At 40.4% G+C, this 25,032-nt stretch overlaps 1 protein-coding gene across 1 annotated transcript in view; it reads left to right on the top strand.

Annotated features, from left to right (window-relative positions):
- Positions 1–25,032, top strand: part of UMODL1 (uromodulin like 1) — an 81,758-nt gene that overhangs the window by 37,863 nt on the left and 18,863 nt on the right. The window contains exons 3-9 of the mRNA XM_083608746.1: positions 9,496–9,738; positions 13,923–14,084; positions 15,108–15,223; positions 16,065–16,257; positions 18,231–18,353; positions 24,283–24,537; positions 24,856–24,968. Coding sequence (XP_083464872.1) covers positions 9,496–9,738; positions 13,923–14,084; positions 15,108–15,223; positions 16,065–16,257; positions 18,231–18,353; positions 24,283–24,537; positions 24,856–24,968 — 1,205 coding nt within the window. The remainder of the gene's footprint in view (positions 1–9,495; positions 9,739–13,922; positions 14,085–15,107; positions 15,224–16,064; positions 16,258–18,230; positions 18,354–24,282; positions 24,538–24,855; positions 24,969–25,032) is intronic.

The following is a 25,032-nucleotide window of genomic DNA, read 5'->3' as shown; positions in this document are numbered from 1 at the left end:
CTAATTCCTTATTTCTTCCTTTCTCACTTATTTTCTTCCTTCCTTACTTATCTATTTCCTGGGGTTTTCCTTTCCACTCTGCCAAATCCCGCCCAATTCCTCTTGAGCTATCCCTCCTGGCAACCTCCTACCTATCGTTACAATCTCAGGAAAAGGGGCCCTACTGGACGCCCGCGCCGTGCGGTGCCAGATTGGGTGATCCCTGGATAGAGTTTTGAACCGAAAATCCCCCTTGCTTTTGGAAGCGGGCTCACGCACGATACACATGTTACGTGGCACCGACCAGTGCGGCTGGGATTGAGACAGAAAGCAAGACCCCTTCCTGCCCCCTCCGTAAGGGCGCTCGGGAAGTTCGGAAGAAGAACTCCAGCCCCTTGCTTTCAACTGAGATGCCCGTTGCAGAGAGTCGGCTGTCTTTCCAAGCCGGGTCTCTCCGTCTTACTTTCGGACTCTCAATTGGTGCGGCTGACTGGAGGGTTTGAGAGGAGAAAGAGATAGAGCTCAGAACCCCCCTTTTGGGTCGAGCAGCAGTCCACGGTCTCTCTCACCAATTGGACCAAGAGACAGGCGAGAAGGAGCGATAGAGAGGAGGGCAGAGAATTCAGTTGCCAGGAGATTCCACCCCCTTCCCACCAGTGCACTGGGTTTTTTCCTTTTCCTTATACTCACGTGTCTCCTATGATGATCCCGGGATCGATGAATAAGCCGGCTGGATCCCTCTTTGCTCCCCGGCTGAACTCCTGGGGCTTTTGATTACCGCCCGGAGGATGGCCGAGGGTCCAAAGGATCTTCCCAGGCAAAATGGCCCGGTGCCGGCTGAAGATTTCGGGGCCCCCGGTCAGCAACGCGGGAGAACCGCATGCCCCACGTTGGGCGCCAACTGTTACGGCTAAAATCTGGGTGCGGGGCTACTCTGCCACCCAGCTCATCGGACTAAGTCCGTGGGTCCCTGCGGAAGAAAATGAGCTCAGCCGGACAGGAGCAAATTGCAGAAGATCCAAGTTTATTGCGCAACAGGTTCAAGGCAAGATTGAACAGCGAGAAAGGGGTGACATGAACTTTTGAAACTCCCCCCATGTCCCAGAATACAGTGCAAAACACATCCCAGTTACATCATGAATACATTAAGGAAAGGTTGGGTTACACAGATTACATCATGAATACATTAAGGAGAGGTTGGGTTACACCGGATTAACATATGGAGGAGGGAGGGGGGAATATGCAGAGCTGGAGATATGCGCAGATAAGCACATCCTGAGTGCCGGTGATGAGAAGACAATGGTCCATGTATGCATAGTCTGCCACCTGGCATTGCCCGGAGGAAAGGCTTGGCAGAGTGATTTGACAGGATTAGGGTCTTGACACCTTGCTTGAGGGATTATGGAGGACAGGGGAGGTGTGATGGAGTCCTAGAGAAATTGAGCAAATTGGCACGTTGATTTTCTATGAATTTTATAAATTTTAGTCCCTTTTGACATTGACAATTGGAAATAAATTGATATATTGTAGCGAAGAAGAAGGTGAAGAAGACATGCCCCCCCCCTTTCCGTAACACATGCGTGTCTGTTTTGACCTTAAGAGCAAAAATATAAGATATTGATAAAGAGGACCTCCTGCATCAAACTTAAATTGACCCTAAAAACCTTTCCTCTGGCAGGTTTTCGTGCACACAATTTTTTTTCTATACTGGGGAGATGTTAAATGTATTATTTCCCTACTTCCAATGAGGTGTATAGCACATAATATATTTGACTCAGCCCTTAAAGTCTGTTTTGAAGTGGTTGTAGGCTTGGAGCTGTTCACAAACAGTTGACTCTTTTTTTAATATCACTTTGTAGTTTCAGTTATGATGTGATGGCCTAAACATCTTTCAAGACCTGGTGGCTTTCATTGTAAAAAACTTCTTTTAGCATGTTATTTAAGCCTGAAAGGGTGAGATGTCTGGTGAATAACAGTCATACAAATGAGCTGTCAGCCAATTTGACAGAATCTGCTCTGTATCTGATGTGTTGCACAGGTGAAAGAATTTTATTTATGTAGATTTTTATCTTTATCATTCTTGACCACAGGGTGGGTTACAAACATTTGCAAACATTGCATTTCACCGGAGGAGAAGATAAAACGAATGTTCCAGTTAGTTACATTTCTTAAAACCAATAGCTGCTATGAAATCGCAGTATTTAAAAGCACGGGGGGGACGGGGGACGGGACGGGTGGACTTGGAGCTGATGGCAAAAAGATTAAACCATTACTGCAAACCCCACAAGTGCCCCTATTTTCCAGGGACAGCCCCAGATTTACAGAAGCCATCCCTGTTTCTGATTTGATCCCGGAATGTCCTGCTTTTCCTATTTTCATGGGAGAAATGTTGAAGGGTATGGAGTTATGTGACTCCCAAGCCAAGGAGATAAGTAACTATATAACCTTTAGTTTAGAAGACATCTGAAGGCAGCCCTGTAGGTATAGCTACGATTTTAAATGTTTCATGTTTTATTATGTATTTATATATAATAAATATATTTATTATATATAAATACATGGCTGGGGCAGCCTAGTCAGATGGGCAGGGTATAAATAATAACATTATTATTATTATTATTATTATTATTATTATTATTATTGAATAGGATGTCCCAAATTTCATCAGATAAATTTTGGAGGGTATGTTAGTGCCAGCTAGACTTCCAAAAGGAGGACATTCCACTTTCAAGGTGTCACCACTAAGAATATCCGTTCTCCTATCTATATATCTCAGCACTACAAAATTATGAATAGATTAGAAGGAAGCACATACTGTTTGATGCACCCCGGGGTGGATAAAGTTAACAATTTTCTTCTCCCTAAAGTTTGAATGAATTTAGGTAAAAAATCCAGGTATATTTAGATAATGGACGCTTACCCCATTCTTGTGTGGGTGTATAAAGCCTGTGTAGAACTCTGAAACAAAGGCTGTCAGTAGCTGAAAATACTGTTGAATTTTCTTAATCCCTTTTAGCAACTACAAAATCCTATATTTCCTTATAGGTTAAATTTCCTTGAAGTAGTTGCTATTGATGTTGACAAGAGAGCTTATCAGATTCAAGCTTAGCTTCTGGTGAATGCAAATTTATTGTCTTATACTTAACTATATTTGTAAACCTGTCAGTTTTGTGGCTGCTACTTTGCTTTATTCAGCAGTATTAGCAACTGAGCCAAAATAAATCATAATTTAAAAAAAGGACTTGTAATGAACACAGGATATAAATTGCCTGCGGGATCTGCCCCTGATAGTTCACAAACTGTAATTTATCATTTAGCTCTTTGCAAGTGAATCACCCACATGAGAAAAATAAAACTATTCAGATTCAGTTGTCGGTGTCACACTGCCTTTGGGTATTTACACATATAAAACAAAAAAATACTGGGTTGTGTTTTTTACGGATATAAAAAAACCCCATAGTAAATGGACACTTTATAAATATACTAATTTGAAAGCACATATATGTTTGATTTTGTTTTTATAATCATTATGTAACATGTTTTACTTGAATGCAAAAGTATGGAAAGGATAAACAAGTTAATAAGGTGCTATGGGAGCTGTGCAGGTTATGGCTTGTTAAAGTCAGAGCCTTGAGTTACATGCGCAGAAGAAGATGCAAGGTCATTTAGAGAAGGTCATGTCTTCTCAGTGTCCAACATTACAGATGCTTCCATTAATTTACATTTCCACTGCTTCTCACTATCTCCAGTTATCCATACCTCCCGCCCAAATACATGCACATCATAGGCCAGCAATTATACTACAAACAAACTTTGGATATTGATCTTAATAGGAACTAGCAAATAAGAGAGTTTTGTTTAAAACAAGGCTTATAACTTATTAGGATAGGTGTAACAGTTTGTAGAAGTGAGGAGATATGCAGATAAATATCCTTAAGATGGTAGCTGTGCTGTCTTTACACATACCCAAAATTATTTGCAGATCAGCTTAATGAACTTATGCAGTTATGGGCCATGTGTTAAGCATGCAGGCTAGATAACAAGGCACAGACAATTGCTCTTCCAAAACAGATGAACTCATCCCTCTCCATCTATTTGCTTCATAATGATAGAATCTGCCTAACACATTTGGAGCTAGTTAGGGGTAATATGACAGCGCAGTTCAAACTCACTGATGAAAAAAAAATTATTTGGGTACCTGAACTAGGGATGTCCCATCTTCTTAAGACTGCTGGACAGTGGGCAGTGGTGGGGTGTGAAATGCCTTAGAACTCAGCTACTGGCTTTCCAGGAGGGAGGTTCTGTGATGGAGTGAGATGGCACAAGCAGGATAAATGAAATGAGAATGAGTTTGCTGTATTGTTTTTGGTCTGAGTGCTGATTCTGAATGGGTTGTCCATTAATACTACTCATTTCAGAACATTCTTTTCTTTTACGTTCTGTAGTCTCCTACAGCACAACAGAACAGGATGATGTACAGCAATATTCAGTTCTTCAACAGCTGATACCATTTAATTGAATGGACAAGTTCCTGTTATTTTAGTATCAACATTTCAGTTTTAGTACAACAAATCCACCTTACACCACCTTTCACTTCAAGAAGAAAAAGTATTATTCCCTGCTACTCTGGGTACTTCCAAATGGCTTTTATTTTTCCTTTTCTGGTGGGGGTGGGCGGGTAGGTGTGCAGCCAGGGATCTGACACCTGCAAGCTATATTGGGTCTGTTTTAATCCTCAGTAATTCCAATCAGGATGGTCTAGAGGAGATCAGAGAGGTGGGTTTGTCCAGAGAGTGGTGCAAATATAAAACAAAGCAACCAATGCTTACAACTTTGTATCTTCAAGTTTTGTTTTGTTTTTTACAGTTAGTGTTACCAGCAAATAGTGGTCAGTAACAAACCACACAGCCAATAAACAAGAAGCTGCTTTATGGATGAATTTCATTTTACTTTGCATTCAAATAAATGTACATAAAGAAATGAAGCAGAGGGAAGAAAATAGAAATGGTTGGGACAATTGAATTTAGGGAATGGAAGGAAAGGTTCAAATATTTTGGGTATCATGATAAGGAATCTGAGGTGTGAATTGAACAGAATGTAACAGATTTTTAGAAAATTAAGACAAAAGTAAAAGACTACCAATCATATCCAAGAAGTAAAAAATGCCCCAAAGGGTAGGAAAACCCCCCACCTGACAAATTATGCAAAAGGGTGTTGAAAATATTTTCTGTTGTCCAAAATGGCTGGCAAATCTATTTTGAGTCCTTCACTGAAAACCTCTTTTGACTTGTTTCCACGGCACTGAAACATTCACTATAGTAACCGTAGCCAGGAGGGAATCGCATCCTCAGGGGATATGAAAGCTCCTCTTAAAGGTAAATGGAAACATTGCTTAATCAAATTCATTTATCTTTTGATTGAGACCACTTGCAGCACAGAATTTGAACATGCATATAATGCTGCAAATAGGACTAATCCTACAAGGAAAACCAAATCCTACAAGGAAAACCAAAATACTTTGTTCCCAAGAAAACTCACATGCATGCTGTAGAAGTTAAAATGAAAGGTAGATAAGGCTAAGAAAACCAAACAGGGACTGGTGCTGCATATGAACTCCTGTCCATAACAGGAGTTCTCATCTTATTGCCACACAACCTTCATGTCCTACCAGGTGCAACTTCAAACAGCTCTGCTAAAAGTCCTCTTTTCCATTTAATCACACACAGTATGCTATTTTTCAGCTGTAATTCAGGTGATACTGTTGAGGTGATCTTTCTTTTTGTGCTTTTATCCAGAAAGACATTTGCAGCATGTTTCAGAGCCACACATTCTTCCCTTGCTCATTCCACACTCCCCTAATCACAGGGAGCAGATTAGAACAAAGGAGGGGGCACAGAGAGAGACTAGGAGATTGAGAGAGAGAGAGAGAGAGAGAGAAGGGATTGGCTCTGCCAACATGCACCCCCCCCCGAGATTACCTCCCTCCTAAAGGAGTGGGGCCCTCAAGGGCACACAGGTTCCCCATGATGAAACATGATGGTGGTTTCACCCTCTGACTCTTAACTACTCCTGTTCTTCCCTAAAGAAGTTTCTTCCCTCTGCCCAGTTCAATCTAGACTACACCCCAGCTTCCATTGCTTCTCTCAAAAGGGGTTGGAGCTACCCTTTATCCTGCTGACCCCCCACCCCATGCTATACTCATGTACTTGTTTTTAAGACCAGTCGACTTCCGTGGAAGCTGGCTACAAATAAGTGAGGTTTAATCAGGGTGTTATTCTGCAAGCGACTACATCAGGTTGCTGAGGACCAGGATTAGTAATTGAGATGCAAGCATTCCGTGGGGAAAGCGTTAATGAACCTCCACAGGCAAGGCACTGCCTAGATTCTCTCTTTGTTCTGAGGCCAATCGCTTTACCTGTACACTAAGGAGAAAAACGAGGGCAATTCTGCTTTATTTCCTAAAATCTGGATGTAAAACAAACTGCTATTTTGTTCCCTGGGAACAATGATATTGCAAAAAACGATGAGGACCTTTAATTCAGTGGCTAGGATCCTTGCTGTGTCCGTCTTTATTCTGTGTACCACTACAGGGCAGAGAACAGTTAACACCTTTACAGGCAAGTAGCAAAACACTTTACTGATACCTACGTAGTTTCACGTTTAATTTTAATTTGGATGCAGCACTGAACATTGCTCTTCAAAAATCTACTTTTACCTCAGGGACCCTTTATTTTCAGGACAACTCTTGTGAATCATCCTAGCTCATTGGCGATTATGGATTTAGTGCTTGGTGTTTTTTAGACATAGGATTCTGGGTGGCAAGTGAAGCAGCTTTTTATCATGAAGCACCTTAAAAAAGATGTGAACCAGGGTCATTATGCTATGTAAACTATAGACCAGAGAAACTGCCTCTGCAGAATTCTGTGAGAATTTGTGGATGTGGAGGTTTTTCAGTTCTGTTTCTAGCTCTGGAATCCTGTGATCCCATTCTCAATTGGGGTGGTGGTGAGGTTAGCTTAGTAAGCAAGACTGGCTAGATCAGTTGTGGAGAGGCTTTCAACAAGAGATGTGATGGATGGGAGTGAAGGATGTTGCGCCTGCAAATGTGTGTGCTGACCTTTGTTTTTAAAACAGTTGGTTGATGGGTCAGAACCATGTAAGGACCCAGAATACGGTCCTCATGGGATCACCATGCTGTTTAGGCTAATCATGGACAGGAACAGTAAGACTGTGTAGCTCTTCTGTCACCACTGTATTCAGATCAATATTTACACATTGGTTTAATTTCTTATTGACCCTTATCATCTAGGCTGGGCTATGATTTCTGAATAATTAGAAATATTTGCTGTTCTAAAAGTGTATCCTTAAAAGTTGAAAGCTTTTGCAGACAGCTGCATTCTGAATGAATTAAAACCAGTAAAAAAAAAAAAATTCATTGTCCAGTAGCATCTTAGAGGCCAACTACGTTTGTTCTGGGTATAAGCTTTTGTGTGCATACACACTTCTTCAGATACCTTAAAAACTTAGTTGGTCTCTAAGGTGCTACTGGACAATTTTTAATTTTTTAAAATTTATTTCGATTGCGTCAGACCAACATGGCTACCTACCTGAATTTAAAACCAGTAAGTTTCCTTACAGGGGTAGCCACTATGAATCCTATAATTTGTAGCCTGCGGGGTGGTGGTGGTCGTGTAATCAGTATCATTGGTTCAGAATGTCAAGATTTTGAGAAAGAAAACCGAAGCTACACGCTTCTCCCTTTCCCATCCATGCTGCTGTTCTATAAGGCTATCGAATAACACTGTGCCCTGAGCTGCTATTTGCTGCAGGAGGCCTGACTTATCTCGTTATTCTTAATTTGTCCCAACATTAAAAAGTGGAGACTTTGAATCCTCAGCTAGTGTGCATAACTTTATTCCCAGACATTCTGCAGTAGCCTTCCAAATACGGTACTGAATTTTGCAGAAACTTATTCGTAACAGAATGACAAAGGAGAAAAGAAAAAACAGGCGGATAGGGAAAAAGAAGGGTGAAAATGTGTTGGCCAAAGGGGTGGACTTCTTTCGCATGCCACATTTCCACTGGTTACCTGCCACAGTATATATATCATGTGTTATTTAACAAATTAAGTATGCCATGTGTAATTTACTTTACCTGCTGTCTTCACACATTGTTAGCAGTTTTAGTCTACTGAATATATTTTTTTACCCAAGTACAATACTGCAAGACTGTAAGACATTTGATTCACATAACCTTTGTCACAGACGCCAATGGATGTAGTAAATCAATATTTCCAAGAATCATGATATAGTCCTGTCGCAAATAATCTGTGTTACAAACTTGGAAGTTTTCTGCTATTGCTAGTTGACAGGATAGCACTTTAATTTTCAGAAATATGTTTGCTTGCACAGGTGAAAAAGTACTGCCAAGGTGATAATCAGTCCATAATAATAAACCTAGTAATCACCTTCTTACTGTTATACTGGAAATTTCAGCTTGTAGCTGGTTAAAAGAATCCATCCAACAAAACACATTTTAATTAGTTTAATGGCAGTCTAATCCTTGTGTTTGGAAGCTATGGAGCAGTAAATGCTAATTTGTAAACATTTTCTGAATTGTCCCTAGCAACCCTACACAGGGGAATTGTCCTTTTCTGAGTACTGAGCTCCATGCTCTGAACTCTAGGACGTAGGATGGGTGGGATAGATTTTGAATAAATATAACAACAACAGCAACACAATACATAATAATACGGGATTTTAGCAAATGTATAGGATTGCTTATCACACTTGGATTTCCTCCAAATCTTCCTGATTGATGTACACATAGTTGCAAAGAGATCCTGTTTTGCTATAGACTTGGCAATATAATAATAATAATAATAATAATAATAATAATAATAATAATAATAATACCCCGCCCATCTGGCTGGGTTTCCCCAGCTACTCTGGGTAGCTCCCAACAGAATATTAATACTACTACTACTAATAATAATAATAATAAAGCAACAAAACATCAAACATTAAAAACTTCCCTAAGTTTCCCTGCTTAGCATTAGACATAGAATACCACTTCATTCAAGGAAAGCAAGTTGAAAGAAAATTTACTCTTCAGAAACATGAAATAGAACTAAATAAAGATTTAAAATGATTAAAGTTACTTCTATCTTTACATTAATTCTTGCACTTGTTGTTTATCGGCCTGGCTGTCTTTCTTCTGGATCTCCAGATTACTAAAATCTTTTGAATTTTTTATTAGAGGACATGAAAAAATAGATTAGATCTAGACATACTCATTCTTACAGTAAATCAACTGAAATTCATTGGCTCTACGTTAAGCATGATGGGAAATCTGGATCCAACCTAATCTGTTTGAACACACACACACACACACACACACACACACAACCAGTGGCTGGTCACCTGCAGTTGTTCCCAAGTACATTGATAGGTGAGTGCTTTTGAAAAATCAACTATTGTGTCACTAATTCCTATATCACTCTTTCTTTCTCTCTAGAGAAAGGTCTCTCCTTGCTCAGCTACCATTTATGCAATTATACTATAGACAAAAATGTGAACAAAATGGTTGCCTATCGAAAGTCGTATGAAAAGGAAACACTATGCGGAGGGTGGATTCCGTGGAGGACTTGCACCAAAACCTATTACAACGAAGAATATCATCCTGTCACAGTCCCAGAGAGTATGAATCTGACCGATTGTTGCAGTGGGTATGAGCAAGTTGGTCTCTACTGTGCCTTATGTAAGTATTCCATGAAAAATGAAAATAAGAAGAACTGCAAAAATACAACACTAGAATACCTGCAGATGCAGCTTTGAGTCAACTCACTCCAACCTGGGCATGTGGGCTTTCAACACAGTGGGACATGAGACAAGTTAGCTTTGTACACACCTAACCTATGCCAGAACTGTGATTTTTGCATATAGGCTCTCTTTATGCCTCTGTGTGTCAGCCACAGTAATTATTACAGTTTATATGTGTCATGAGGGAAGCTGTTGGGGCCCAGAGCTTGCTCTTGGGTGAACTATCAGCGCATAGGTAATCTTCATGCTCAGGCTGTGTATGAACAAGTCTCAACGAAACCTGTGGGTTTCAGCTATTTTAAGGGGGAAGTATTCACAGGTCAGATCAATTATTAAATTATTACTGCTCTGGCAGCTGAGGTTCAAATATATCTGTATAAAACAGCACACCATTTGTATCTAAACTCTGTTTTGAGTTGAAAAGGCTTAGTAAAGATAACCTGCTTTCAGATTAGGCTGCAGACATTTTGTTGTTACCTGCTTGATGATCATATCCAAAAGATGTGTTGCATTTTGTATGTCTCGTATAACACTCACTCACCTCTGTTATCACTGAGTTCATATTAACTCAAAGGTCTTTTTAAAAAGTATCATTACCATTAATGGTTTTTATTTAGTTTTAAATGGGGTGGCTTTTTTTGGGATACTTAACAAAAATGCACACCTAAGCAGCAACACAAAGCAGAACATATTCTGTAGGAACAAAATTTCCATTAGCCTGAATAAGGAAGTGCTGTATCTCAATCTGCCCTTCCATCAAAATAATCTATCAAGGAAAAAGAAGTAGAATATTTTACATGAAAGATTAGCACATCCCTGCCTTAGCATCTATGAAGGCAAAATAAATTAAGAGAACCATTCTGAGGCCTGCCTCTAAAATAGTAATGCGCTGTGGGTTAAACCACAGAGCCTAGGACTTGCCGATCAGCGGTCAGCGGTTCGAATCCCCGCGACAGGGTGAGCTCCTTTTGCTCGGTCCCTGCTCCTGCCAACCTAGCAGTTCGAAAGCACGTCAAAGTGTAAGTAGATAAATAGGGACCGCTCCGGCGCTGCTCTGGTTCACCAGAAGCAGCTTAGTCATGCTGGCCAAATGACCCAGAAGCTGTACGCCGGCTCCCTCTGCCAATAAAGCGAGATGAGCGCCGCAACCCCAGAGTCATCCATGACTGGACCTAATGGTCAGGGGTCCCTTTACCTTTACCTTTAAACTCCCAAGCTCAGTTTAGAATGGCCTTAGTGATTCCAAGTTTTTTTGAAAAGTGATCTGGGGGGAAAAGAAGAAGGGGGAAGGAGAGAAGCGAACTGGGAAAAATTCCTTTATTTGCAGGAGTCTCATCTCCATTTGTAACACTGGTGCAGGCACTCTTGTGTTTCTGCAAACATATATATGTATTGTCATATTGCTCCCTGGGAACGGAAGTTTCCAGCACTTGTGATGGTGGACAGCTGCTTGAAAATTGAACTGTTCCCCCCTCAAACAATTGCACTTGGGAACATAAGAATGTTGTGGACAATAAAACATTGTCTTCTTTGGTAGAAACAAATTGATCCAAATAAAGAAAATGTTTATCAAATGAATGGAAGCTTAGTAAGGTGATCTGGTCACATAGTTTACAGCAGTTGGCCAGTGAGATTAGGGGCTTGGCAATAAAAATAAAATGCGTTTTGTGAATCTGCCTACAAAGAATATGTCGTTTTTGTTAATGTCATTTCATAGTAAGCAAAAGAGCTGCAGTCATATTGCAAAGGTGCCTACAAAGCAGCTGGGCATGTGTGGTCCATTGAATGCTGACTGTACATATGCAAATTCTTTTCTAGCTGGAGAAGAGCATCTGAGAGAAATGCTGGCTGAGTCATAAGATAGCTCAGCATTACAAGCTTAACAAAATTATATTCTGAGTCACAGAATTGTAGGGTCATCTAGTCCAACCCCCAAATCAGACAATTAAGAACTTCAGTGACATGAGCTTCTACTCTAAATGTGGGCAGGCACCTAGACAGAAGTTGCCCTGGGGTCCTGGTGGAGCAGAAGCTCCTCTTGTCATTAGGTTAAAGAAGCTTTCTAAATTCTGAATTTCTTACTCATTAGGGCTGTCCCATTAAGCTTCAGCAGTGCGTGTTTCATTTGTCTCCTTCAGACCATTCCTTCTAGACCTCAGAGCCTTAGTCACAGCTTCTGTGAATGGTAATGCACTGTCTAGACATGGTCTTAAATAAATGATGAAAAGAGGAAGTTGACAACTAGTGAGATGAATTAACAGCATGTCACTAAACTACGGTTAATGTTTTCTCTTATGTTAGAACCCAGACAAAGCTAGTTTGACTAAGTGATTGGAGCTCAGAGTTCTGTGGGGCTCTTCGGTGAGAATTTTCCCTTGATACATTTTCTCCAATCCCACTGGAAGCCATAATTTACTTCTGCTTGGATGGCAGACTAAGGACCAATTCACACTTTATGTAGCAGATACGTTTCCTGTTTGTCCGCTCTGCGCTTCCACACACACATTCTAATGTCAGAATAGGGAACATATGCTTTGCTTAAACTGTAAGCTTGTAGGCAAGGCTGTGTTATCTTTTATCTGTGTACAGTGTCTCATTCTCATGGCCTATTGATACATAAATACTATACTAGTGCTGCAAATCCTGCTAAATTAATTAACACATAGGGAGAGTGAATGCTCACAAGGAAGCTATGGATTTCTGATGCATATCCACTGCATAGACATGGTTCACCTATAACAATATTATAGGTGATTTTCAGGAGACCAGCAGTGAACATGCAACAAATACATCAGCCTCAAAAAATATGGACCAGCAAGTGGTGACTCTCTGTCTCTCTCTCTTTGGGTGGTTTATATAGGAAATCTGATTAGATATTTATAAATATTCACTCTGTCTTTCTTCATCAAAAACAGTAACATTAACCCTGATGGTCTAAAGTTTTTCAAGGCAGTTTACAGATTTCAAATAGTTCTAAAAATAAATAATAAAGCACAATAAATATTACAAGCGCTTTGTCATTCCATTCTCCTTATATTAGTTATGATGGAGCTTTCATGCATGTATACCATACACATTTTTGCCACCCTTGTGAGTAAATCAGGAAGGCTTCTACTCACTGAAGGAACATATCAACTGATTTCCACCTTTTAAGCAGTTGCTTGACAGATGGCTCGCTCTGGGAGTTGCTCATATAACAATTATAGCTTGATAGACTTTGACAGGGACATGTTGGATGTCTGTCTTTGTGTTTGGCTGATGTAAGAATGAAGACCTTGACATTTCAGATTAATGCTTTCTATGGCTCTGAGCCAGAATTGGTACACAACCCGGTTCCTTGCGCTGATTTTTCAGGGTACTTTTGTGGCTGTGACTTGTTACATGTTTGTGCCATCATTTGCAGATTACATAGGCTGGATCTACAGGCATGTTTATTTAGCTTGGACACCTGCTGTTTCCTCTCAGCCACGCCACACATTTACAACACATGACTTTGCTCAGAGGTGGTTTTAGGCGTGACTGGTGAGGTCGCACTGGGCACCCCGCTGCAGGGAGCACCAAAACAACGCTTTAGAGTGGTGTGAGGAGGTGGGGGTGCCGAATTTTAGCGTTGCACAGGGTGTCGCTGAAATTTGAGGGCCCAAAGTCCACTACTGCTTCCCCCAAAGATTCATGGGAAGTGTAGTTTGTTAAGGGTGCCAAGAATTGTACATCCCTAAGGGGTAAACTACATTTCCTATGATTCTTTGGGAGAAAGCTATGTGTGTTAATTGTGTTGTAAATGTATGATGTTGTTCCCAAAGGAGCAGCTGTCCAAGCTGCATCCAGGGTTGTTATGAGGAAGATAGAATAGCTTTAATGAAAACAAATGCTGGCTAAGATCCAAAGTACTCAGTGAGTTTCTTGATTAATAGTCTGCCTCCCCAGTCTCCAAAGAAAGACATTCAATAGCATCTTGAGGTATGGCATGGTGGGGTAAGCAGTGCATGTGTACGTGTGGTGGGAAGAGAGGAATAAAAAAATCCTGCGAAGCCATACTCAAGCTCTTGGACATGCCTAAAGTAGAACTTTAAATCCTTGCCAGTAGATGTAATTTTTGTTGTTAAATGTCTTGTTCTGTAGCCCTAAACAGTTCCGGTGAATTTGCCTCAAGACCTGGTGCCTGTCCAACAAAGGAAGCGGAAGCATTAAATATTTCATGCACATTGGATTTGGATTGTCCAGAACATAAAAAATGCTGCGAGACATCAAAAGGCACTGGCTGTTCTGATCCTGTAACAGAAGGTACAGTACTGACCAACATTTGCCACCTTCTGACAGGTCTGTGATCAGAAATGTTGTGGTGAGGCGTGCCTTAGAGTGCACACAGTGCATCAATGCAGGGCAGTCAGAGCCTAGATGTAGGTAGACTAATATCCTTAACATTATTCAATTGTATTTGATATTAATAATAGGCATTGTAATTTTATGCAAGGCTAGTGCTTGTCTGTCATCCCAATGCCTTTGCATACATTGGTCAGAACACTGGAAAGGGAAAACAGGCCTTCTTCTTAAGAAACAGTTAGGCAGTTTGTTAACCCTTATACTTTCACAAGGAAATTTCTAGAAGGTACCTGAAATATTCATGTGTCTGTGGCCTTTCCCTCCAGCAAAAACAGCCCTTTATCTACTGAAGGTTGCAGTTTTATGTAAACACTTACCTGGGTCTTCTGAGTACTCATGCATGGGATAGTTTTGTATGGTGGTGGAAGGAAAAGGCCAGATCATATTGTCTGTAGAAACACAAAGTCTAATTCCTAATTTATTTAACAGGGAAACAAATTTGCCTTAACTAGGTGAGTAAAAGATTATGCTTCTCAGATAGCCTTCCTTCTAGCTTTTTACCTTTTAGAAGAGTGTCACTGATCCGAACACTTGAAAGGCTGAAAGGCTGATAGAGCAATTGTATGCATATCTACTTAGAAATAAGTCCCATTCAATTCAATGGGACATTTCCACAGGGCATAGAATACCAGTCTGAATGTGTGTTTAGGTGGAACTTTGAAAAGCCAATAAAAAGAATTAAAACAGATTTATAGAATCTAAAAAAAAATACAGTACATGATCGCTCAGGAGATATACTTTTGATAATCATTTCATAGTTGAGACTAAGAAATCAGAAGGATGACTGGTTTTGATGTATCACTGATTTGCTGAGCAGATTAAACATGGCTGTTGTAAATGAAAAGTCCACTGTGGTGACTGAAAACCTTTCCATTAATATAATGTTCACGCTCCATATAAATGGTTTCCTCTCTTTAATTCCAGAGATAACAGTGCCAAGATACTGGTATGACGTGTCAGTCCTGGTGAAAATGGATTTTGATGAGTTAAAAAGAGTGGATCCAAAACTTCTGAATCATTCACGGCTTCTGCACTCTATGGTATGAATAAATACAGTAGTCTTCATTCTAATACATACAGTTCTGTTGATTCTGTTGTAATGGTGCCACAGAACCTAAATAGGTTCTATGACTACCACCTACTGGAGAAGGCACAAATCATCAGAAAAGACATCTGTACTTCCTCCTTAACACACATGCACTCCTCACATTAAAAGGCATAGGCGCCTATAAGTACACGCATGCAATCTTCTTTTCATTCCTTTTCATTCTACTCAAGATACACCTGAAGAGGCACATAAGGCTTCCCCTTAAATATATAAGCTTGCAAATACCCATATTCTCTTCTCTCTCTCTGACCTTTTGCTCTCAACGCACAGAGCCAGACTTTTACTCTGCGTGAATCTTGATCAAAAGCAGGGTTTGCTTGTGAGTATTTTCACAACCAACTAAGCAGTGAACGCTTGGTGTGCAGAATGTAATTAGCAAAAACTTGGCGTGCCAAAGGCAGAACTATTATGTGTTATGTTATAAATCTGGCTTCTAAGATCCCAAAGTTTCAGTAGCAGGTTCAAATTAACCCCTTACATGTTTAAAGCATGAATAAGAAAGTTGCAGGACCATGCCAGCTGGCCCACCCCTTGCCGCCAGAGCACTTGACAGCCATGCTACCACTGGCCACATTCATTGAGCAAAGTGGCTCTAGGTGTACACTGTGATGCCCATGCAAGGGTGATTTGGGGGTCAAGCTCGTGGCCTTTATTTATTGACTTATTTTGATTGTACTATTTCCTCCATGTGTGTTTAACACGAAAGGATTAACTGCATGACTTAAGTTTCACACAGTTATGTAATATATAAAAAGAGTTTCTTCCTTTTACAGATTACTGGCGCACTATGGCCCCTGGATGTCTCAGTGTATCATATTCGTACAACACAGGCAGAACCCTATACAGAGACATTGGTTTCCCGGGTTCTGATTGGACTGCAAGAGCTGGTTCCATTGGCAAACGTTTCTTCTTTGTTGAAGGACATTGTGATGCGAGTGTATGAAGTTATCGACATAGTTGTCCAAGGTTGTAACATTTAAAATATATCTGCCATTTGCATAGTTGTGAGGAAAGAGTTACGTAAAGCTTTACAAACTTAATTTACAAATGAGAAATAGGACCCTCTGTAAGGTACTTTGTAAACATGAGAAACTGGGATCCTTAGGCCGAAGAGGAAATTGTGTGGATCCCATGTATAATTTGCAATGTGTGGGTGACATTGACAAACCTCTCTTTCACACTGTGAGACTTTCCAGAAGCCCTTTTTGTTTTGGCTTCCAGCTGCACAAAATACTCTCGAGATTCTGCTCAAGGATTTATATCAACTGCTAAGTAGTCTCAAAGTTAGCTCAGATTTATATAGCTATTTTGGGATTTGGCCTAGCATGTTATTTTATCTGTGGGGTTGTTGTTTTTGTGTGTGTGTCAAAACCAAGAAGTTTGTAAAGCCTCTCTTTTACATTTAATTTCAGCAAAAGGAAATAAATGTTCTTAAGCAGAATTCAATGTCTGCTGCAGACAAGAAATTTGTATTAACCCAGGAGTTCTCATAAGCATACTTCTGAGAATGAATACAAATGGATACACATTTTAAGCAATCTACCAAAGTATAAAGTGGTAGGAAATTTTGGCCAAATAAAATGTGCTTTGTTTTTTAATTTGTATTTTTCCCTTCTGGCTATAGCAAGTCCTTGAGAAGTTTTACAATAAAATCCATTTAAAACCAATTAAAAGCCACATAGACTATAAAATTAAAATGAGTGGCACAGAATAAAAAGAACATTAAACAAGCAGACCATTTTATTGCACCAAAAGCCTGAGGTGGGATGGGGGAATGATTTTTTAAAAGAATTGTTGTGAAAGAAGAGCCTCACTCAGAACCACAGAAGATGGTACTGAGGCTGGCTAACCCTGATATAACTGCCCACACTTTCCCAGTTATCAATCACCTGAAATTAGGAAGCCAGGTGACACATTTTCCTTTGCTCACAATGGTTTGAATTTAAGCTATGTAGACAAAGGAACAGGGGTTTGCAGGCACCACCGATCAGTTTGCCTCTGTAAACCCCTCTTCTTTTGCCCAGGCACTATGAAATCAAATTGTGTGGCAAGCACATGAGGTTGTAGCTATGACTTCACCAACCCAACCCAAAATATTGCACATATGGGGGTGGGGAAAGCAGCCTTTTAGGCCTCGTGGGTATAAGCTGTACAGCATCTGAAATGAAGGCATATAGAAGAATACAGGGGTTGATTCCATTATTATTAAAAATGCAAGATACTGTGTTTTCTAAACATAAAAACTGCTGCTACAGTCTTCTTTGTGCTGCCACTTCTCACAATATAGTGGTGGTGGTGGATGGGTTTTTTATTAAAAAAATCTAAAGTCTGCATCAGCTTTAAGAAACAAATATAACAAGGCAGAGCTACCACTGAAAGGGTCCTGCTCTTCGTATTCATCAGCCTTGCTTTCAAAATTGGGGCATTTAATCAGGGACTGTCCTGAGTACATGAGCTTATGGAAGGGTACATAAAGACAAGATTAAACCAAGTCAAGCTAAATACATATGCTACATAGGTGCCCATTGCATCTGAACATTCTTTGAAGTAAAATGAACAGCATTATAACTTCCCATCTATAGGCCAAATGTTAAACTGAAAATAGGTAAATGTTAAACAAAGGCAGGAGTAAATGGACAAATGCAAAAGCACACATTATTGCCAGCAGAGACAGTGATCAAGGATGATGGGTGCCTTAGTTCAACAACACCACATTTGCTACTCCTGATACATGCAGATACTGATTTGAGCCTTCCCTTGCTCACACTTACATAGCCAAAACTACCAACAACACACAGGAGAGGGCATGGATGAAAAGAAAAACACCACAATTTTTGTCGCAGGTTCCATTTGTTCAATGAATCGTTAAAGCGAGCACTTCTGAAGAGGGGAGTTCTGGGAATTGCTTTGTAATTCTGTCTGCTTTATTATTATTTTAGATGCCACAGACTCTGGTCCAGATTCACTCAATGTTCTATTTAAAATAAGAAATTCTTCTGTTTCAGCTACAAATTCAACATCTGCATCACAAGAACTCAGCAGACCAGAGGATTCAAAATGCTGTAAGTTACATTTTCTTTTTAAAACTATTAAATTTTGCATCCACTTTGTCTAAGGGAAATAGTGCATGGCCGCCTTTTGGCTCATTTTTTCTCAGAGGCAGTATGGAGTGGAGCACCACACAAACAAAAAATAAGTCCTAAATGAACATAGAAGGATGTTTTATTTCTCTCCTGAAGTCTGCCTGAGTTCTGATATCTACAGTGACATCTGGTGGCTTGTATGAAGAAATCAGCCATCCATTCCATTACAGATTTCTTTTTTCACAGACTCGTTTAATTCCGTTTTCACTGTGAAGAAAACTAATTGAATGTGCATGTGCATTACTTGTTTTCTCATCACATGACTGCTCAATACAGTTGAATGTGCAAACTGTAGAATGTGTTTTAATAGGTAGGCGAGGTTATATTGATTGCAATTTATCCCACCAGGTGCCCACGCATGTGGGTTGAACAGAGTTTAAAGTCCCATACTTAACAGCAGAATGTAAGTATAGTGGTACCTCAGGTTAAGTACTTAATTCGTTCTGGAGGTCTGTTCTTAACCTTAAACTGTTCTTAACCCGAAGCACCACTTTAGCTAATGGGGCCTAGTGCTGCCGCCGCGCCGCCGGAGCCCGATTTCTGTTCTTATCCTGAAGCAAAGTTCTTAACCTGAAGCCCTATTTCTGGGTTAGCGGAGTATGTAACCTGAAGCGTATGTACCCTGAAGCGTATGTAACCCGAGGTACCACTGTATACAGAATTAGGCTGTGAACAGGGCTGGATTTAGATGAAGAGAGACCCTAGGCTACTCCACTTGTGAGGCTCCTCCCCATCCCCCACCCTCACAACTAGAAGAATATGGGAGAGTGTTATAAACAAAATTGAGTGAAGCTAAGGATGATGACGGATATTTAAAATTATACAATTCACAATTTCTCCTCTAAAGGACATATTAGAGTGGTACCTCGGGTTAAGATCTTTGCTTAACCCGAGGTACCACTGTATTGTTAAATACCATGGTGATTTTAAAAAATGCATAAAATTAACACTGAAAAACTTTTGCAATAACTGAACTTTGTAAACCTTTTGTGGCCTGGGCAGGCCTGGAACTAGTTCCCATGTCTTGCTCCTCTCTAATGAATCAAGTTCAGACTTCATGGCATTTAACCAAGGCTCAGCATCCTCTGAGGTTAAACTTTGGACCTCTTGGAGGCTTGAAGGTTCTCAAACCTTCTCTGAGTTACTAACAACAGCTGTATCTGCTATTGACTGTTTTAGCAAACTCCTGGGCTGGGTCGTACTCTTATATACCTGCTGGGATTGACAAGGCATCTGACCCTCACCTGAATCTCATAGCTCTCCTGTAGCTGCCTCTGATTAGTTACCATTTAACTCTTGGGGAAAATAATTAGCATCACACGTCATGTGCATAAAAGTTGCCAAACAAAAGGATTACAGTTAATAGCACCAGTTTTCCTATAACTTGATATTGCTGGATAGTTTTTATGAACTGCAAAAGCATTTTTAGTTTGCTTTCTGTTGCCACCCTGAAACTTTTCTTTATTAGTGCCACTTTGTTTTGTATGATTCCTTGCAAATGAAGTAAAAAAACTTTTCTGCATGTATATGTTGATAATATAATTTTGGTTACTGAGGACAAACAAGATTGTACAAAAACAAGATTGGGTGCAGGCCTCGCCAGGACATAGGCGTCCTGACTGTGACAAAGGTGACCTGTGTCCTTGCTTGCTTGATTAACAGCTGTTGGGAACTTCAAGGTCCCTGCTCTCCCTTCTTATGGTCTTTGTACTGGACCTGGAGTCTCCAATAGAGAGCATTCCATGTCAAGAAGGAGGGTAAGTGGGCACTCTATCAAGTGACAGGGCAGGAGTTACATGGAGCAGAGCCTTTTCACTGGTGGTGCCCATTCTGTGCCTCACTCTTCCCAGACCTGCTCTCTTTTGGCCTGTATTTTGGAGCTTTATAATTTAGGAAGACTTTGGAAGAACTGGCTGACAAGTCTTATCAGTTGCTGACGTATGAGCAGATTTTATTTGCTGCAATTCTGGGCTTCTGGTGCACCAGGGTTTACACCAGCGTAATAGAGTTGGCCAGGATGCCAGAAGGGATACAATTTATGAGCTTTCTCCATTATCTGCACAGCAGGGGGTGTTCAGTCAACAGTGCAAAGGCTGAGCTGAAGCATTCCCTGCTGGTTACCTGCTTTCAGCAATAGGAGTCACTGTTTGGTAGTACCCAGTTGGTTAGCTGTCAGATTCTAGAGCTCTCTATTGGTGACTCTTAGGTGATTCACAAAATACAGAGTCCATTCCTAAAACACAGTGTTCATTCATAAAGCAGTAACATAAATCTCAATTGCTACATATTGGGTGTATATTTCAGCAGTTGAACGTACAAGTTTATGGCCATGCTGTAGTGTAGTGCTTATGCGATTGTGAATAAAAGGTGGCTGGGCTCACTGTCTTGGGGTTTTGGGGGGGAAGAGGTGACAAAACTGATTTCCAATAAGTGCCCCCCTTTATTTCCATAACAAGTCCTTGAGTCTGTACTCTGAATGGTGACAACAGGGACCTAGAAGGTACAGGGCTTGTCAGTCCAACCCCTGCACAGTCTCTTCAGGGCTGACCTTAAGGTCTTGCTTCTGAGGCATGTACAAAGTATCAGTGAACAAACTGACCACATGAGAAAAAAATTGTGACATTGGGATATGTGTAGATCTCCACTGTGAGGTAAATAGAAGTCACCCTAGGGTAGAAAACTAGCTGTCTGAATTCACCTTAGTTCCAGCAAAGCAAACAATTCATTTATTGTACATACCACCGTTCAGTAGAAATTTGCCAGGCAGTTTACGTAAAATGATACCATTAATACATAATTACATAAATGAAACCAATTCATAAACTAGATAATGCTGTTGTGACTTTGGGACAGTAGTCTGTAGGATTCCTGAGTCTCTTCTAATCCCTGGGGTCCTAGATCCAGCAATGGTTCAAATCTAATGGAGGTCAGGGAAGTTTGTGTGTGTGTGTGAGTTAATGGTCCGAAGGATCATTGTTAGTATAACAAAAGAAGTTGCTCAGTGCCCAGGGGCAAATGGATGGGCCCCCTCCCTCACCTGTCTGGTAGTGAGAAAGACAAAAGCCAGAGTGTGTGACAGCTGGAGGCTGGTTGCAGGCAGAAGCCGGGGTCAGAGCCATGCTTGACTTCTGCTGGAATCCAACTCTAACTATGGGAAGTTAGAGTTAGGAGTTATGTGAGCTAGAAACTGGATGCAAAAATGCAGCAGGCTGGAAAGACAGAGAGACATGGCTGATGTCTACTTGAATTCAAGGCTGCACCTATGGGAGAAACAAGACCTTCTTGGGGTGTTAATTATGTGATCCCCTCCATCATAGGCTGAAGTTGTATACATGTGTAAATAAACCATATATCATAAAGACACCACAGTCTCTGCTATGGCTTATTCCAAGGAAACCAAACCCTGAGTATTAGCACCTGGAACCCCTTACTGCTCAGAGACTGGGGTAGCATGCAGCAATACTTTTGGTCTGTAAATATACTTGGCCATTTTGAGGCCTCAGACTGGTACACAAAAGCTTCCTTGATAAAGTTTTCTGTATTGAAAACTTTGTTTCTTGCAGCAAAATATCATTTTGAGAAATGTGAGTTCTCTAGCAATGAAGTACTGAAGATTTTGTCTTTTCTACATAGTTGGTTTTTGCCTGGAGAATTTTAATGGCTTGCATAATTGCTTATTCTGCTGTAGATTTAGCCACTTCTTTAAGCTAATTGAATCAAGAAACTTATATTTGCATGAATGAATAAACATGACGCTGTTGAATATTTAACTCCTGTCAAGACATGGCATGTGGTTTCCACAGTCCTGCATACCACTACTATTTATGTAACAGAACTCCTGTGAATTTGCCTTTTAATACAGCACTGAATAATGTTTCAATTGCAGAATTCAGAATGCGTTTATTAAAGAAGTCCCCCTCAAAATAATATAATATAAATCTTCAACATTTTATATTGCTTTAACTTCTTAAGAAATGTAGATGTATTCATCTTGTGACAATCCATGTTGGCCCAAGACATTTTGGTGCTTGAAGTGGCTCACGGATTTTGCCTCCCCCACACCAGTGTTGACACTTTAGAAAAGTCTTGTTGCTGCAAATATACATCAATTTGTCTGAAGCAAATCATTTCACCCTGCTGCATGGCAGGACTGTCACTGGCAGCCAAATACTTTGGATGTGAGAAATAGAATGGTGTTCAGCTTAAGGACTTTTGTGTGTTTTTTACTACTTTTGTATGACACAGGGATGCTGCCACAAGTCAATCGTGTATTAATTTTGTAAAAATAAAATAAAAATGACATGCAGTTTCTCGATCTCATTATACTGATGTCTTTTCCAGATGTTGTAATGCATTTCTTCACATTCTCTTATTCCCTGAGTAGCCCAGAGATTAAGATCAGCTTTATAAGATCTCTTTCCTTTGGAGGAAAGAGCCCTGGACACCTCTTGTAGGTTGCAGCATTGTCTATTTAAAATACATATAAGTTGGGCAGATAACAAGCTCCTAGAATATTTTTGTCAGAAACCAAAATCATTAATTCTGAGCCCCCTATTTCCCTTTTCATCACTGTGCCCCTAACAATCTGGAGGGTCAGCTATTACTCTGACCATTCAACCCTTGGGGCCAAAAGTAAACAGTCCCACAAGTCCTTCATATACATGGAAGCAATCCTGGATCATTAGGGGCTTGGGATACATTTTATATTGACTATGTACTTTGCTGACTTCAGTTGAGTTCGAACATTTCTATTGAAGTGGATGAAGCATTTTTTATCTCCAAATCTCAAAGAAATGCATATAAGGTTCTATACCTAGGCAATAAGGTAAGAATTCATGTATAGCAGTGATAATGGTATAGCTCAGATTTTTGCTGGTAACTGTATTTTCCTCACTTAAAGAACTATAGACAAGTGAACAATGAAGGAAGAAAAAAGAAAATAGGTGTGTAGCAGACATTTTCTTTTTGTTTAATTCTGTAGTGCAGACGTTTTCAACCTTTTTGGGTCCACGGCTCCCTTGACCAACTACATTATTTCTGCGGCACCCCTGTGGGGCTCAGGAGCCCAGTTATGTCACTCCTTGCCTGCAGAGCTGGCAGCCCCTCAGCCTTTTCCGAACACCCTCCCTTGTGGAGTGTTCCCTCAGCCTTCCTCAGCCTCCTCTCCTTGGGAGTCCTCTGGGCAGTTGCAGCTGCTGCCCTGGTCTCTGAGCTGCTCCCCCACTGCCCCAAAGAGAGAGGCCTCCTTGCACTGCCCCACAGGGACCTGGGACTTAGCTCCTGGCAACCAGCACCCCCTGGCCAGCCCCAGAGGCACCATTCGCCTGGGGAGCTTGTAGCCAGGGCTGCTGCAACAAACAGCTGTGCAAGCCTTTGGGAGGCAAAGATGCGAGAGGGCATCAGAGGGAAGGAAAGAGGGACAGAGGCCAGTATTGCCCGCGGCACCCATGACCATCATTCAAGGCACCCCAGGCTGCCATGGCACACTGGTTGAAAACCACTACTGTAGTGTACAACATTATAGTTTTTATTTTGTGTGTTTATCTTACAGTAAGCCAATCAGGGTCTTTGAGATTGTGCATGCCACAAATGCAACTGAATGAATTAACAAATGATTAAAGTAGGATTAGGATTATAAATGGTCAATCTAGCATTTAAATTTAATGTCAGGAGGCAGTTTTATATAAATGCACAGTGAATTTGTATTCCTATTATTACTTAAGGGCTGCAATTGTATGCATATTTACCCTTGAATAAAGCTCATGGATTATAACAGGGATTACTTCTTTGAGTAAGATTACATAGTACACATGCAACTGTGGTACCTCTCACCTAATTGCTATTTCAGATGCTCCAGCTATTAGAAACCACAAGATCTTCAGTGTTACTAGCAGCAGTTTTGAAGTGGCTTGGAGTGTGAATTCGACACGGAACCATTCGTTCAATATAGAAATATTCAAAGGCAAAGAACTCGTGCAACAAATAGAAACCAATGATACCAAACTAGATGTGTTCAATTTGGAAGCAGGGATAATGTACACAGTGAACATCAGTGCTGAAGATTGTGGCAAAAAGATTGTCTCAAGTAGAAAAGTAAAGCCAGGTAACAACCATTTTAGAATTTGGTTTTCCTAGTATGAATCTGGACTGTCCAAGATATTGTGTTTATATTTCAGGTCAGACCTTCAGCTGCATTTCATCATCTCTACTCAGCCCACTTGAACGAGTCAGTGCAGATTTATAGCTAATCTTCATTGCCTAGATTAATTACTGTCACATCATAATTAGTATGAACTACTAATTCATATAGTTTTGTCATATACTCATATAGTTTTGAAATGTGTTTTGATAGATCTGTCTGTTCTCAAATGAATATCACACCCCACCACCCATATTACTCACTTAATATTTTGTCTTTTAGATGCCTTAGTATTTGGTTTAACAATAAGGATCTTGAATTATAACTTCACGGATCAGCTCCTCAACGCTAGCAGTATCGAATATCAGGCATTTTCTAGCATTCTGATGACTGAGGTAATACTAAAAATATATACTTCTTTTTTAAAAAAACAAAAAACGGGATATTTTATTCACAATA

The sequence above is a fragment of the Podarcis filfolensis genome (genome assembly GCF_964270895.1).
Source record: "Podarcis filfolensis genome assembly, chromosome: 4".
NCBI classification, from domain to species: Eukaryota; Metazoa; Chordata; class Lepidosauria; order Squamata; family Lacertidae; genus Podarcis; species Podarcis filfolensis.
The sequence above is the reverse complement of the archived record's forward strand: the minus strand, read 5'-3'. Positions and strand labels throughout refer to the sequence as shown.